The following is a 16,928-nucleotide window of genomic DNA, read 5'->3' as shown; positions in this document are numbered from 1 at the left end:
TCTTCATAGAACAATTTTTTTTATTATAGTTTAATTTTCATGTGCCCATTATAAGGAATATGGACCGTTATGGATGTGACCTGCTTTAAAAACTTTAAGTAAGACCTCCCATGGTTATTTAAACCACAACATATAGTTTTGATTGGCCATTGGGCTAGTGTTGTCATGCAGATTTGGCAACCCTGATCTGAGCGATCAGTATGGTGAAAACCTTTGTAAAAATTATTTTTTTATGGTAAGATTGACGTGTGCTTGGAATTGCAACACATCTTTAATAATATATTTGAATAAAGGTCGAAGACATCAATTTTCCAAAGTTGGACATCACTTTTGCTCTCTACTTATAGATGGTTTCAGCAGCGACAACATAAACAAACGTTATGTGGCCCAAACTTAACTTCCGGTAGACCTCTGCAATAAATCACTAACTGTTGAGTAATTTAATTTAATTTAATTTAATTTAATTATAAATGATTATAAATATAAAATAAAATGTTATATTACTAGCCACTAGCCAGACCGATAACCAAATACAGACCGGAAGTTAACTTTGGGCCAGGTGCATGAAACCGTCTATGAAAGCATCTGTCAAATGCATAAATGTAAAACATTTTAGATTGGTGGTCACATGTCTGCTGTAATAAGTTTGTTTGAAAAACATTTACAATTACATCAGTAAAACAGAAAAATAAATACTGTATCGTGGAGGAACGCGTACTTCTCCAAAAACACCACGATAAATTGCAGATACAGTACATACCGTGCTCCAGACGTTCATAGTCTGAGTCCAGCAGGAAGTTCTTGAAGCGGTTGGAGATGCAGTGATACGCCAGAAACTTCAGATAATATTGATTAAACTCGAACTCGAGAGGGTGCTGGTTATGAATCTGGAATGAGAATCAGATCAGTCACATCAGAGGAGCTGTCTGGCCTTATCTCAGCCGCAGGGAATAAACGATGTGAGCGAGACAATGGAAAGATTTATTAAAGGCCCAGAAAATGATCAGTTTTGAATGGAATTCGAAAAGCACAAAAATAACAACAGGGAGGGACGCGATGTGATAACATGCAGCCAAGCAGGACCTCAATAGAAGAGCGAGAAATTCTCACCAACTCGGCCACCTGGACTTCCTGGCAAAAACAACAACTGCCTCCAACATGAGACACTTCTATTTTCAGATGCTTTTGCTGTATTTCTGAGCTCTGTGACATCGCCGGACCTCCTCAGCTGGGTCATTCAGATGTTCTACGCCTTGATTTCATCACACAATGTGTTTTTTGTGAGCGCATGGGAGTGGAGCGCATATCTCTGGTGGGGATACAACTACGCTTCCACTTTTAATGCAGGACAGCTCGTTCTTCATGCAACCTCTTTCCAGTTTTACCGGCTGCGCTAAACATGCTGATGATGCGAGATGATGCCAAAAAGACGCTGGCCGCAGGTTGAATCGGCATCTGTGCACGATCATTTTAAAGGGCAGAGGAGATGAACGAGAGTCTAAATGACTTGCCCACCATGGGGATTGCAAAAGGAAAGCGAGTACATGCGATCTGACAGCTGAGTCTTTCTCTTCCTCCTCCTCAGCTGGCTGGATGCTGCAGGAATGCTGTGAGCTCATGGACAAAACATGGTGGGAACAAGAGAAGGGTGTGTGTGAGATCTGAAGTTAAGAGCAGATACTGGCCAATGTGTGTGAGAGAGAATTTGGTTGATACCGAGCAGGCACTTTTGATCAAAAACGTGAACATTTATCTCTGAGGTAAAGGTGTCTGGCTTATGGACAACTGTGGTTCGAATCTACAACTTTTTGGTTTCCAAACCCAAATAACCCCAACTGGTCAATCCAACCACCAACACTAAATATTGCAAGAAGGTTGTTGGTTCAAAAACCAGGACGCTTCACAGTGGCTGTCCTAATGTATAGTTTATGTAGAAGATATATAATATGTAACATATGTAGAAGGAGGACACTTGCCTGGTGGACGCAGTCCAGAAACTGGAGGAAAAGGGGGGTGAAGCCGCTTCCCTGGCTGCTGGGGGTCAGATTGCTGCGTTGGCTGAATTTGTGGCCGAAGGACAGCCACTCTTTCTCCACGAGCATCTGAAAGCCTTCCAGCGTCCTGTAAAACGGATCACTGAGAAGCTGGGCGAGAGAAACCATCTAGAACAAGAGGAGCGGAAGATTTCCATGAAGTGCATGCCATGTGGCAAATGCAGGCATTTATTGCCTGGGACTACAACATTACTCGGCTAATATTAAGGGTGCAGTGTAAGAATGATAATGTGACTCTTGCTGAAGAAAGTTGAGCAATAAAAGACAAACAAAATGTTCCAACCCAACTTTTAAATCATAACACGCTGTCTACACCGGACGCGCCCGGCGCGGATTGACACGACAAACGGCTTGTTCCTAATCCCCGTTCAGACCGCCAGCAACTAGCAGCGGCAGAGACGGGTAAATAAAGAACAATTTGCGGACTTTATACAGGTTTGGAACAACTAGAGAGTGAGTAATTTATGATCGAATTTTCATTTTTGGGTGAACTATCCCTTAAAAATTTGTTTTACAAATCCCAACTTTAACACCCTGTAATGCAAAAATATGCAAAAATGATAATGAATAAATAAATAAAAAATATTAATACGACTACTAATCAAATATATTTAATAAACAATAATAACATTTAACATAATAAATAATAATAATACCGATATTTAACAATATAATTTTTATAAAATACAATTTTTTAAAACAATATTTTTTTATAATTAATAATAAAAGTCACCCAAAAATTCTGTCATCATTTACTCACCTTCGAGTTGTTCCAAGTCTGTATAAATTTCTTTGTTCTGATGAACACAGAGAAAGATATTTGAAAGAATGCTTATAACCAGACAGATTTTGCCCCCCATTGACTCCCATAGTAGAACAAAGAAATTTATACAGATTTGGAACAACTCGAAGGTGAGTAAATGATGACAGAATTTTCATTTTTGGGTGAAGTATCACTTTAAGTGAAACAATGACTTGCCCCTGTTTGTCCAACAAATCAGTTTTGTGGCCGGTAAGAATAATTTCAATTTTCTGAATTTACTATAGGCAGGTATGACAAAAAGTTGTTTTACTTTAACCCTGGTTACAAGCCAGTCTTCGCCTTCCTAGTGGACAAGAATATTTGACAAGAACAGAATTCTGACAGGTTGGCATCCCGTATCCAGTGGAGACTTCTTACTGGCACCTCAATGCCAACATGGATCAGCTATACTATTACTAAACAGACAAATGACTTAAATGGGCTATTTAAATTAAATTACGTTAAGCAACATCAGAAAGTGCACAAAACCTCCCAATGTTCACGTGACATTACAGCACGACTCCCCTGCAGAGCCAGACATATGGAGTCTATTTACTGTAGGCAAAACTCGACCGATCAGGTCTACAGAGAGACTGGCAGAAAATGTGGTGAAGAGACCATCTTTGCCGGACACGTGTTTGATTTTGGCCCTGATCACAGAACAGCTCAGCTTTAACAAGCCTGGTTGACAGAAAACACACAACTCTGTTTGTAGCGACAATCTGCTGATCGAAACGTGCGTGGAAAATGTGAGCTACGACTGCAAAAATGTGACAATTACGCTCTTCTGCAACACATGGGGACGATTTAAAACAAACGTTGAAGGTGAATAACACAACACGTTGACTGTAGACAACTAAAATCTAACGAAAACTAAAACCTTCTGAGAAGTCGAAACACTGATGGGTGAACATTTGCTCTTCTGCTCAACCAATGGTGTGAGTTTGGGGCGGGGCTGCCTGTAATAAGTTCCTGTAGACCACTTTGCAAGATGTAAACACTGGTCCAGAAGAACTTCCGGTTTCATATTATGAGTAATTTTTTTATCTTGCATTTATCTTAAAGATGTTTGTTTAACATTTTAACTTGGTTATAAATATTCTGTTGGTTGTATTTTGTTCAAACATTTGTATATAGTGAAACAGGAAGTTCTTCTGGACCAGCGTTAAACCAGTGTTGTTTACATCATCCGAAGAGGTATAGTGTGAAGGTCAAGGTCATGGGTTCGATTCCATACACGCTTTGGATAAAAACGACAAATGCATAAATGTTAATGGAATAAAAATGGAAATTAGTTTTGTCTAACAATAAGAGATCAAGTGAAGGGTTTAAAGGGCGTTAGGAGAGTTTTGGAAATCTGTCTCTTTATTTTCTCAATGTCATTGGGTGGCTTACACTTTATCATTATGATCTTTGCTATTATTATTTGAAGCTCAGTAAATGAAGGAGAAAGAAACATTCACGAAGGACACGCGTATAATGTGACACTCACCTGTGTGGTGATGTCCCAACCATCCTCAAGACTAACCAGTACAGATGATCCACAATCCAACAACTCCACCACCACCAGAGCCAACTGCAGGAGCTTGTGTATCTGTTAAACACACACACAGAATACAAAACCAAACACATTCTAAGTTTAGCTGTTCCTGTACATTTATTGTTATGTTAACTGCTGACTAGGAGCTCTGATATGTTTTGGCAGAGATCCTACAAGATAATATTGTTCTAGTGTATGAGAGACGGTGTTTTGTAGGGGCAAAGGGGCAGGCGGGTGCGTGGTAAGCAACTTTAGTTTGGCTTTGACTGTGCCATGCACTTTTCCCATCTTTGTGTCGCAGAGTTTCCCAGGGTACAACAGCTCGGCTATGAAAGTTATGAAAGGTCAAAGTCACAGAGGCCAAAGCGCTTCTGGTTTTCTCACATCGCTGCAGGTGGCTTTGAGACATACAAGCCACGCTGAGCTACGATAAGGGGGAAGTGAAAAGGTAGCACAGGGTGCGTGTGTTCAGAGGTCACTGAAGATAAATACAGATGTGTTTGTCTCGAATACAAATGCAGTTGAGTTGTTCACAAAATTTGACACCAGACTTAATACATCATACTTTAGGATCTGGCACACTGTTTAAAAGCAGTGGCTTAAAGGTCCAATGTGTAGTTTTTTGGAGGATCTATTGACAGAAATGCAATGCAACATACATAACTATGTCTTTAGAGGTGTATAAAGACTTTACATTATGAAGCGTTATGTTTTATTACCCTAGAATGAGTCATTTCTATCTACATACACCACAAATTCCCCTTACATGGAATTTGCCATGTTGTTTCTACAGTAGCCCTAAACGGACAAACTGCTCTACAGAGCGGATTTCGTAAATACGATATCTCCTTCGGCGAAGAAGTGAAAACGTGACGACATCTTAGTCCTGTGTCAGCCACCGTAGTGCTTTGAAAGGGAGGGGTGATTCGCAACCTCACCACTAGATGCTGCTACATTTCATACACTAGACCTTTAACAGGCATAAATTAAACACAGCACCTCTTGTTAATAAAACAAATGATAATGCACCACTAACATTTGTAACGACTCAAAGTTAAGCTTATGCCATCCAAAAACAATGCATTGCATTATAGTATTATGCCTTGACATAAGAGTCAAAGTAACTCTAACCTCCAAATCTGAATTTTATGTATGTACAGTATATAATAAATGTAAATAACTAGTGCAGATGCTAATGTAAAGATACAGTGCATGAGGAGTGAACTCTGACCTGCACCGTCCATTCACTCTCCTCCAGGGCTTTAAGGAAGGAGTCCTCCGTGTCTGAGGGCATCGAGCTGGGCGCACACGCTCTCAGAAGCTTCTTAAAGGAGCTTTTCACCTGCCTCGTGTCTGCAAACTCCACCGGCACCAGTTCACAGTTTAGCGCCGAGTCCTGTTTGAAGCCCTGTAATGGAAAGCATTTGGCATAAACTTTGTTTCGTTTCATTTCAGGAAAAAGGCAGCAATTTAAAAAAAGTTTTGCTCATTTCCAAACCAGAGTCATAAAAACGCTTTTTTATAACTATGGATTCAACCCTTGATCGGTCAAGTTACCATAATTGGTAACTTAATCGACCAATCACAACGTCATTTCCATGCCTCTCCGTGAGCTTGTGTAAGCGCATGGATGTCTCCCAGTCAATCAATAAAGATCAGTCTACGTCACAAATAGTGACATCATGGCATGTGACGTGTGGGCGTTTCAAACTTCAGCGTAATTCCGGAGTTTGTGAAACACGGATCTGCGCTCCTACCTACTCCCACAAATACGTAAATATCATCGAAACGAACAATGATAAGTTAATGAAACTAACACGTTAGATAGTTGAATAGTTGTGTTTAATGTTATTTGTGTAGGATTTCTAGACAGTAGTGAACATTGTTGCTGAAAAATGGTGTTATCATATTTGATCAGGTAAATAAAAAAGTGTCCATTTTTAGACATACGCCTGATGCGTCTAGTAAGTCATACTTTTACTAATAATGCATTATAACATAAGGCAGTAGTATTTATTAATGCATTGAACGTTGCCACAGGTTTGTACAACATTATACAGTGATCCAGTGGGAAACTTAAACTTATTACAGTTTGTATTATACCTAAATGGCATATATTTGTGTTTATTTTTACTGTGAGCCTTATTACTGCTAAAATAAGTGGCACCAGCAGTACTTGTTGCACTATGTTTAATGCATTTATTTATATTTTATATATGTGTATTATATTTTTAAATATATAAACGTTTTGGGAAAAATTATATGGTAACTTCATTGACCTTGATTTTCAACATAAAAATTATTTTTTTTCTTTTAAATCACAAAAGTTATAAAGTCTTGTAATAACCTCCAATAACACTCCAGGGTTGAAATTTTGAATTTTTTAGTATTTCAATGAGTGCCCTATAAAGGGTTAACCTCACAAGCGAAAACAAAAATTCAGAACAGAAATAATTTATTCCAGCTATTTTTCTTTTCACATTGAACATTATGAAGTGTATTTTTAATAAGGGTAAAAGAAGCACATAGTTCTTTTAAACATCCAAATGTAATAATGTCAGCCGAAACCGACAAATTGTGTCTATAAATCACGCTGTTATAACACCCTTATCTACTGACAAATGTATGATGCTTTGGGGAGAACACTGTGCAAGTATTTCAGGGTGAAATGACCTTAATCTCGATGAAAAAGCATTTAAAAATACTTCAAGTGCCAACTATCGGCTTCATGATATCAGAACGATTCAGCATCAAATCCAATTGTAAATTCTTCTCTCTCGGATCTGTCCTTGAGCTAACGTTTTACCCTGAGGTGGGACTTCTCGCCAAAGATGTAGAGAGCTGCTTGATGCTTCAGAAGTTGGGTTTGGAGGTTCTCGATGCCTGTAGGAGGCGCCAGATCCTTGCTGGCCAATCTCGCGCCAACGTCGGTAGCGGCGGAGTGCTGGCTGAATCTGCTGCTGGAGCGCAGGCTAGCCCAAACACCTTTCAGAGAAAGGGAATAAAGCAGATGAATGTCAAGACAGGAGGACAACAACAAACCCAAATGCTATAACTAACACGCAGGTCCAGGCAGAATCTGCTTGATTTGGGGGGCATATCTGCAAATTGGATATTAAATGGGGTAATGGTAAAATTGTGTTCCAGTAGCTAAAATAGTAAATCATTGCGATTATGCAACAGCAAGGTTGTGGGTTCAAGGACAAACATACGATAAAGTGTATACTTTAGTTATATACTTTAGTGGGTATTATAGGTTACTAAAGAATTGTTAAAACATTGAGATCCAATAAAATATTAACCTAAGTTTTATTTAAAAAAAAAACTTTAAATTAAAATCCGAAATTTAGCAATAAACAAAATAGTTTATGCTGAGGCACTAAAATTGAAATAAAAATAATAAAACTAAAAAAATAACTAAAAATAATAAATTAAAATAACAGAGAATTGAACCTTTATAGCAAAATTAAAAATAAATAAAGAAAAAAACAGAAGTGCTGAAAATGTAACTACAACTAATATGAAAACTAAATAAAATGTAAAACATATAAAATAGTTTGAAACATAAATAAAACTACAATACAAAAAACCTTATAAAGTGCATAAATGTAATGTGTTAAACAGGATTAAATATTATTTGAACATGACCAAACCTTTTTTAAACTAGTCACAATATCTTATAACCACACAGTGGGATGTGTCGAAATTTGTAAAGTCTAAGGGGCGATTTTCCCGGACAGGGATTATTTTAAATCAGGATTAGGTTTTAGATAAATTAGGACATTTAAGTCATTTAAAAAAACATTACTGTGTGCATCTTAAATTGCACAAAACAATTGCACTGATATATTTTACAATGTGTCAGTGTAAGTTGTTTTTGATCAGGACACCTCTAACATTTAAATTAGTCTGGGACTAGGTTTAAGGCCTGTCCGGGTAAACCGCCCCAATGTGTTGAAATTAAGATGTATTTTGTGGGTGCAGATTCCATGTGGTCTATTGCCCAATGGGCATGTGAGAGTAATAATCTCAACAGTCTGCAACACTCCAACATTTATCTTTATTGGAAAGCCATAATCACAGACTTCTAATATTTAGACATCTGTCATGCTGAGATGAAATGCGGATGATGAAGACAGAAAAATGTGCTCTGCAGTAATCAGCATCAACGATTCCTGTCATCAGCTAATACAACACACTGAGCATGCATCCAGAAACCATACAGCCCTGACAACACATACCACAACAGGAAGTGGTTTTGTCACACATGTGGTAACCTGATTGTGGTATAAACTTCAGGCACTACAGTGGTATGAGTGAGAGGTTAGGAACATGTAGTGTATATTATGGGTTAGTGAGCAAAACAGAGCAACTGTACCTTGATTGTGAATTCTCCCCTTAGATGAAGCTTTTTGGTTTGAGTGAGTGAAAAGTTTAGGCCTGTACCCGAGAACTGGTAGATTAGGATGCGGTAGTTGGTTGTGGTACAGAGACAGGAAATAAAAAGAGAAAATAAAATTCACACACATGCAACTATCACCCCCTCCAAAGACACACAGGACAGACATTAGCACCCCAGATCACAAAGACAGACCAGACTGTACGTGGGTCAATGAAGTTTTAAGAATTTCTTGAAAATCTAGTTGAAAATGTATCAGGTAAGATATAGGATATGCTATCTTGTGTTCTCTTGTTGGTTTTTTGGAAAACATTTAGAACATCCAAACAATATATTTATAACAATACATATTGTTTTAAGGTAGCTTTATAGAAAATATGATATTTAAATGACATAAAATGTTGAGTAAATCATACTCAAATATAATTATACTTAAAAATATTAGGGCTGTCAAACGATAAATCGCGAATAATTGCATGCAGAATAAAAGTAAAAAGTATTAAAAGTTTAATAAAAATATTTTTTGTTTACACAATATATGTCTGTGTACTGGGCATATTAATTTTGTATTTATAAACACATACACATGCAAGGTATATATTTAAGAGAAATATAAACATTAATAAACATTTCTATATAATTATTATCCAATTATTGGTAAATATGAATAAAATCATCTAAATTTTTCCTAAATATGCACAGTATATACAAGTATGTGTATGTTTTTGTGTTTATAAATACAAAATTAATATGCACAGTACACAGACATATATTATGTAAACACAAACTTTTATTTTTGATCGCGATTAATTGTTTGACAGCCCTAAAAAATATATGAAATATTTAAGATTTAATAAGATTAAATTTTAAAAAGTTTTAAGAAGAACTTCTTTTAAGCATCATGCATGCATAAGATCTGCAGGATATGCCGCACTTACTTTAAGTAAAATAGTAATACTATGTAGAACGACTAAACTGAAAATATGATTTGCATTTGCATTCAAATAAAAGAACTATACATAAAGCATCGGTTTCATTGACCCACCACAGATCAGACATTTAAGATCATTGAATTTATCAGACTGATGTGAAGTATGCAAAGACTGAAGATGATGAAAATGGATTGATGAATATACAAAAGCTGAAGGTTTACATGAATGACAGAAACATTACTGTACATAAATGAGGTTAATACATAAAGAATCGGTTATAAACAGAAGTACAAAAAAACATCAACAACATTTTTGCACAGTTCAAAAAACGTGAGTGCTGATCGACACAATGCTACCTAGCTGCTAAGATGCTAAGATGTCCATCCTTCTAACTTTTATCTATTTTATAATTTCATGTACTGTATGATGTTGAATCTCCACAACAAAGTGCAAGCTAGCAGGCTGAAATGTAATACTAACTATGCATTTTGTTAAAATCCCTGATGGCAGCAATAGTAATAATTCAATGATGCAATGATGCTGCATTAGCAATCGGTAACGATAAGTAATCAAAACCAAAAATGCTGATGTGAAAAAACAGTTCCACAATCCTATGAAGTGCTCATGACGGGAAATGTATTTGCTTGCACTGGCTGGAATATATATAGAGATCAGAGAGTTCTGAGAATTTTAATGACAAGAATCACCAGAATTATCATGACTTTGATTTGTCTTTTAAAAGGATTTTTGCCAAGAAAACCACCCATCAAGTCTTTTGGTGGCATAAAATGTAGTATGCCTAGATGTTCAAAACATGTTAACAAAAGCATTAACCAGCTAATAAAATGGGTTAATTTGAGAGCTTGAATCATTTAAAAGAATTACAATTGTGTCATTAATTTTCACTTTTAAATCTGGCTTCTGTGAAAGAAAAAAGTTTGATATCAACTGCAAAGCTGGTATATTTACACATTTCTCCTTCAAAATCTTTCTGAGTTCTAGAGAAGCATGTCATGCAGGTATGAAGGGTAAATATACTGTATGACGTCAGTTTGCCTTTATTTGGGTCAACTACTTCTTTAAATAAATCCCTATTCTTTGGAAAAAATCCCTTGATGCTATGCAGATATCGACCTTCCCGGAGAGGTGAGCACATCTGCGCAAGTTTAAGCTCAAACGCTCATTTATCACGAGCTTTCTGAAATCTCTAAAGAGCCTTCTTTTTGCATTTTAAAAAAACACCCTGTACTTTGGAGGACTGTGGTGACAAATATCCGCAAGTTCAGCAGAATCACCGCTACAAAATTGGGGCCAAAGTCAAAGCAGCTTGAGATGTGTGCGGGGGGGAGAGTGAACAGAAAACTAAGACAACATGATAGTCAACAAAAGATATCAAATGAAACATGGTGAGTTTGTGTTTTTTAACTCAATGGAAATGAAAACAGAATCCCACTCACCTCCTCTAGCAAAGCTATTGGCGAAAGGAATGTCTAAGTGCACAGGGGCCTTCTTCGGTATTCTCGATGCTCGTCTTTCAGTAGCTAAACAGATAAAGAGACAACACACCAGAAGCAAATCAAACATAACTACATAGTTTACATTGACAGCTATTTTTTAAGGCACTGTCTTCAACTAAATAGATTTTAAATGCTTTCTCCTTGAACATTGAGCAGCCCAAATTTGATCATTAAGGGCACTGCAATGCATTCAGGGATTTCTTTATCCATGCAGGAAACTTGTAATGTTGCCATTGATTTGGACTAAAACAAGATCTAATTTTGCATTATACTGCTTGTAAATCATCAGAGGTGTACCCACATTTGCTTTGGAACAGAGCTCAGGACAGGTGAATAATACGAGTAACACAACACATTTCTGAAAAGTAACATGACATCTCAACTCCGCAACACACCGAAACCCTTGTGCATTCAATAACAGTTCTGGATTAGTATGGATCACTTTAACATTTAAACGTCAAAGGTCAGATCCACGATCTGTTACACAATGACACTACAATGAGAAGTCAGATGCTGGTTTGGCTTGCTTTAAAACTTTTTAAACCATTTTAACTTGTTTTTACACTTCTCATCACAAATATCAAAGCAATGGGTCTGTTTGTATTGAAAAGTGTTTTAAACTGCCACATCAGACTGTCATCAGACGTAAGTTCAGGGAGGCTGCTTTAACCCAGCAGGTTGTGATAAATGAAAGTTCATGGTGCAGATATAGCATTGCTGACAGAGTCATCTGGGTTACGACTGTGGGGAGGATGGATAGTGACCTCTTCATGCCCTGCGCTCCTTACATAACCAACAATTGTGCTCCAGTTCCTCTGGAGCCCCGAAACATAAATAACAATTTGCAAAGCCAAAAGGAAACCAGGAGAAGCTAAGAAGAGAGCCCATAAAACAGACTTAAAGAAAACAAAGAGGTACTCCTACAGGTGGAGATAGATGCACATTATAGCTCGGCTTGTAAACCTGCATTGCTGCTTGTGAAAGATTTTTATAGAGTACCTGGGGACAAGCCGACGAGAGAGCGGTTGGTGAGGGTGCTGCTGCCATTGGGTTTGAAGTAGATTGGGATGGAGCTGAGGATGGCCTGCAGGTACTTCTCCTGTTCAAGACTGCTGGAGGACTCTGAGGAAACCGGAGCTGGTGACATTAAGAGGAAGTCAGAAAGATTATAAACCTACACTGATACTGATTTGACCCCCCACCCAAAAAAATACTAACTACAATCTGGTTACAAAGAGTTTCGGAATAAATTCTAATTGATTTTGTTGTTTACAAAGTGTGTGATTGTGAGAGTGTTTTAAATGATTGTGACAGCATCAGTAGGTGGTTGCTAGGGTGTTTTAAGTGATTGTGAGAGTGTTTTAAATGATTGTGACAGCATCAGTAGGTGGTTGCTAGGGTGTTTTAAGTGATTGTGAGGGTAATAGTAATGCTAAGGTGTTTTAAGTGATCGTGACAGCATCGGTAGGTGGTTGCTAGGGTGTTTTAAGTGATTGTGAGAGTATCAGAAGGTGGTTGCTAAGGAGATTATGACAGCGTCAGTAGGTGGTTGCTAAGGTGTTTTAAGTGTTTGTGACAGCATCAGTAGGTGGTTGATAGGGTGTTTTAAGTGATTGTGAGGGTATTAGTATCTGATTGCTGAGGTGATTATGACAGCATCAGTAGGTGGTTGCTAAGGTGTTTTAAGTGATTGTGACAGCATCGGAAGGTGGTTGCTAAGGTGTTTTAAGTGATTGTGACAGCATCGGTAGGTGGTTGCTAGGGTGTTTTAAGTGATTGTGAGAGTATCAGAAGGTAGTTGCTAAGGAGATTATGACAGCATCAGTAGGTGGTTGCTAAGGTGTTTTGAGTGATTGTGACAGCATCAGCACGTGGTTGCTAAGGTGTTTTGAGTGATTATGACAGCATCAGCAAATGGCTGCTAAGGGGATTTGAGTGAGGGCAATAACTTGCTAAGGTGTTTGAAAATGGTCCATTTCCTTGAAGTATTAGTATACTTGAATGTTCAGCCAATGTTTACCTGCTGTGGAAGGGTTTTGAGACTTGAACAGCCCAACCACACTCTTGCTATTAAAACCTCCAGAACGAAGCAGCACAGCTTTGTTGCGAGGATGCTTCCAGCACAACACTGGCAGACGGTTGTGTCTGTAACAACGGGCCACCTTCTGAAGACAGCTGTCCTGTACGCTTTGAGGAACCACTAGCAGACCTGGGTAACTGCAGAAACGAGAAGACATAATTAATGTACTATTCCAACCCAGTGTATACAATCAGTAAATAAAGAAATCACACAATGCATTGCAACAAAAAATGTATTCAAGTAAAAAAATGATGGACGACACATGATGAGAACTCATGCGCTGAAGATGCTGCCAATGTAAGTCCAGGTGTTGGGTTGTAACATGCCTGCGACACAACGAGTAGAGTCTGTTGACCGCTGTAACGCGGAACTGCTCGCCACTTTTAGACCGGGTAGAGCTTGCACTAATGGTACCCAGACCCAGCCTCTGGTAGTCACGGAAACAGGCTCTCTCCACTAGCTGCTCCATGGTGGACTTTTCAGATGCCTTCAGCGTGCTGCTGGAAGGCGGCTCCCCATCATCTGAGACTAACACAAATCAAAAGAGAGAGGGACCCCATGATTAACAACCTAACCCTGTGAACATCTGTTAATATTATAGTAAGTGTTAGTGTAGTATGCTTACTAGAGATATCGTCATCCTCATGCACCGTCATGCGACTGGTTTTCTTCAAAGTGGATTGGCGGCCCATTGTGATCTTCCCGGCTCTTTTAGCTCCTTTTACAATAGTCTTAGATAACGTTCTATAGAATTACAAATTTTTGGGTAGTCAATCTAACAACAAATCAACGAGTGTTGCATTCATGCTCTCAGAAACACACATGACACTGACCGTAAGCCTGTGTTTCTCTCTTTCTGTTTGGGTAAGATGAGCTGCGGCGTCGTCTGTCCTGCAGCAAAAGCAAAGGTGCTGAAGATGGAAGGTGGATAGCGAATCCGCTGCAGGTGTTTCCTGAAGATCTCGACCATCTCAGAGCTCACCTCCTCGTCGAACGCCACTTTTATCAACTACAACAAACAAGAACATATCAACAGAACAATTCAGAAACCGACTGTTTAGTCCTAATCGATCTCCAGCTGCCCGACTAAGTGATTTATTATACTAGTTTTCAGCTGAGGTCAAACCTTCACGAAGTACGAAAATCTGCAAATAATCATTTGAGGGAACAAGAAATGAGCTGGACAGGAGCATGGAACAAGATCTTTTCCCACTTTTCGGAAGAGAACGTTCCAAACTGAGGTTTGGCCGCACGAACGCTTGTCTGTGTGACCCCATATCTCTCCGCCTCCCCTGGTGTTCGTCTATCTCTGCTCCTCAGGGGTCTAACCTGATCTCCCCCCATGGACTGCAGATCTTAATGAGGGCCTGGATAATCCTGGCAGGCACATGTGGGCAGACCTGCCCAAATGACCCTCTAATACAGGGTCTGATTTTATAGCTTAAGTTAGTAAAACGATAGGAATGAGCCATAAAATCTTTATAGTCCTATAGTCCATGCATCGTGAAGAACACAACACATGTGCTTCTCTGGCTCCGTCCTCACCCATATGGAAGAGATGGGGCGATAATGTCTCAAACAGAGACAGCAGACTAAAGTGTACTGACTTTAACGTCACTTATTACTAAACAATGTTGTTTTCTGGAACATGCTTGGCAAAGGGCTTTATGACTGATTTTATCTCATACAATGAAATAAAAAACACAGATTGGGGCTGGTAAGTGAGATGTTGCTGGTTCGAAACCACATGATCCAAAGCCCTTTAATATGCGTTTAGTAATTCCGTGTTAAATCAGGAATTCCTCAAATCATGAGTAATCGAAGTTTTGTATCCATGGTAACATTATACTAGAAAAATGGTATGAGGTAATACTGAGCATATTTTTCAAAATGTTGGCCAAATGTTGAAGGTATATAGTTCACACTACAATGAAAATTCTCTCAATTTACTCACCCCCATGTCATTCTACATATGTGACAACTAGTCACAAGACAAGCAAGAACCAATGAGATTTGAAGCCATATTTAATTTTTCTGCACTGATCTATACGTTGCCATGGATACACAACATATCGATTGCTAAATAAGTTCAAAATATTGTTTTCTCTCAAAAATGTTTCATTTTGCAAAAAACCTTGATAAACACATTTGGATTATTTTAATCCCGGATGTCTGCTTTGACATAAACCCTGCATACGATAACATGACATCATTTTTAAATAAAATAGTTTGTTTTCAAGGAAGGAAGTCATATACATCTTGGACGACATGGACGTCAATTATAAAGAATTGGCATATTTGGGTAAACTATTCATTCAAGCTGTTATCTTCAAAAACATTATAAGCATGTAAAAATGTAAATGTATGCTATGAAGTGTGATCAACAATGCTTGCATTTATTCACTTCGAGGCCCAATCCTTCAGTCATTACCTGGAAGGAGGCAGATCTCAGCTGAAGTCCCTCCTGCATGTTTTGTTGTAGCTGGTTATGAATTGTGATCTTTTTCTCCTTTGTCAAACTGGAAACTGGAAAACTCCTGATCACTGCCTGCTCACCAACTGCATAACCACACAAGCATAAGCAATTACAGTATTTTTGCAGGTGGTATTACATACACTAAAAATTCCAATAATGCCAAGTACTGTATTCTATATATTTCAAAATGTTCCTGTTTTCTATTATTTATTACTCACAATTATTCCACTTTTGTATTTTCTGTAAAGCTGCAAAGCGCTATAGAAAACAGGTCAAAGGTTTTAGAAAACTTGAGTGAAATCTTCCTCATTATCTTAAAAATGGTTTTGATCTGAAGGTGAATGCTTAAATATGCTGAAATTAGTTTTGTAGACAAAAATATAACTGCACAAATATATGCATAAACATATAAACATTACAAAGTAAAATTTATATTTAATACATTTTTTTAAATGGATGATTTTGAATAATAAAAAGAGCAGCAAATAAGAGCTCAGATTAGATGGGAACTCCTTTAATATTGTTTAAAAAGCATCTCAGGGTGAAACCCCAAGAAGCTGCTTAATAAAATGCCAAGAGAACATTTTTGTAAATTCTAGGTAAAAGGTGACTACACTGAAGATTCAACACTAAAATACAAAGTTTAATTTTCTGGTTTAGATTTTTAAGTCACAACATAATTCTCATATTTCCCTTTGATTTATTCCACAGTTTGGATGAGCTTACTAGTAATGCTGTGTTCTTACCAAACGCGAAATAAGCATTTGGCGCAAGTAAATTACATACAAAGTCTATGCAAAGACGCGCATAGACGTGAACTCGCGGCAGGCTGTGCGAATGACGCGAATCGGGCAGCGCGTTTGAGGCGTTCTTCCGCGCAAGTTGAAAATTTTCAACTCGAGCTATGAATTCGCGCAAAGAGTTTTCGCTTCACTCACGCGAAATTAACGAACTTTTCCCACGAGTAATAAAGAGCGTGGAACGCGATTGCTCGCGTTTGGTGTGAACACAGTATAAGTGTTCTAAAACAATTGACTGGTAGCGTATTTGAGTTTGTTTTGGAAAAAACAAGGTAGAGTAAACAACGAGATTTGACTGAAATATTCCTTGAAGATTTTAAGAAGAAAA

At 38.0% G+C, this 16,928-nt stretch overlaps 1 protein-coding gene across 2 annotated transcripts in view; it reads right to left on the bottom strand.

Annotated features, from left to right (window-relative positions):
• The window catches only part of sbf2 (SET binding factor 2), a 119,413-nt gene that overhangs the window by 10,071 nt on the left and 92,414 nt on the right, over positions 1-16,928 (bottom strand). Inside the window, exons 23-35 of one of the 2 annotated variants that reach the window (XM_057333788.1) lie at positions 15,756-15,883; positions 14,158-14,333; positions 13,950-14,068; positions 13,651-13,852; positions 13,265-13,461; positions 12,244-12,381; positions 11,185-11,268; positions 8,775-8,849; positions 7,203-7,381; positions 5,628-5,804; positions 4,349-4,450; positions 1,977-2,162; positions 761-887 (exon numbers count right to left, since the gene is read on the bottom strand). In XM_057333788.1, coding sequence (XP_057189771.1) covers positions 761-887; positions 1,977-2,162; positions 4,349-4,450; positions 5,628-5,804; positions 7,203-7,381; positions 8,775-8,849; positions 11,185-11,268; positions 12,244-12,381; positions 13,265-13,461; positions 13,651-13,852; positions 13,950-14,068; positions 14,158-14,333; positions 15,756-15,883 — 1,890 coding nt within the window. The remainder of the gene's footprint in view (positions 1-760; positions 888-1,976; positions 2,163-4,348; positions 4,451-5,627; positions 5,805-7,202; positions 7,382-8,774; positions 8,850-11,184; positions 11,269-12,243; positions 12,382-13,264; positions 13,462-13,650; positions 13,853-13,949; positions 14,069-14,157; positions 14,334-15,755; positions 15,884-16,928) is intronic. The other variant, XM_057333798.1, reaches the window with a different exon arrangement.

This window comes from Triplophysa rosa, linkage group LG1 (assembly GCF_024868665.1).
Source record: "Triplophysa rosa linkage group LG1, Trosa_1v2, whole genome shotgun sequence".
NCBI classification, from domain to species: domain Eukaryota; kingdom Metazoa; phylum Chordata; class Actinopteri; order Cypriniformes; family Nemacheilidae; genus Triplophysa; species Triplophysa rosa.
Note: the sequence above shows the minus strand (reverse complement) of the source record. Positions and strands in the feature narration are given on the sequence as shown.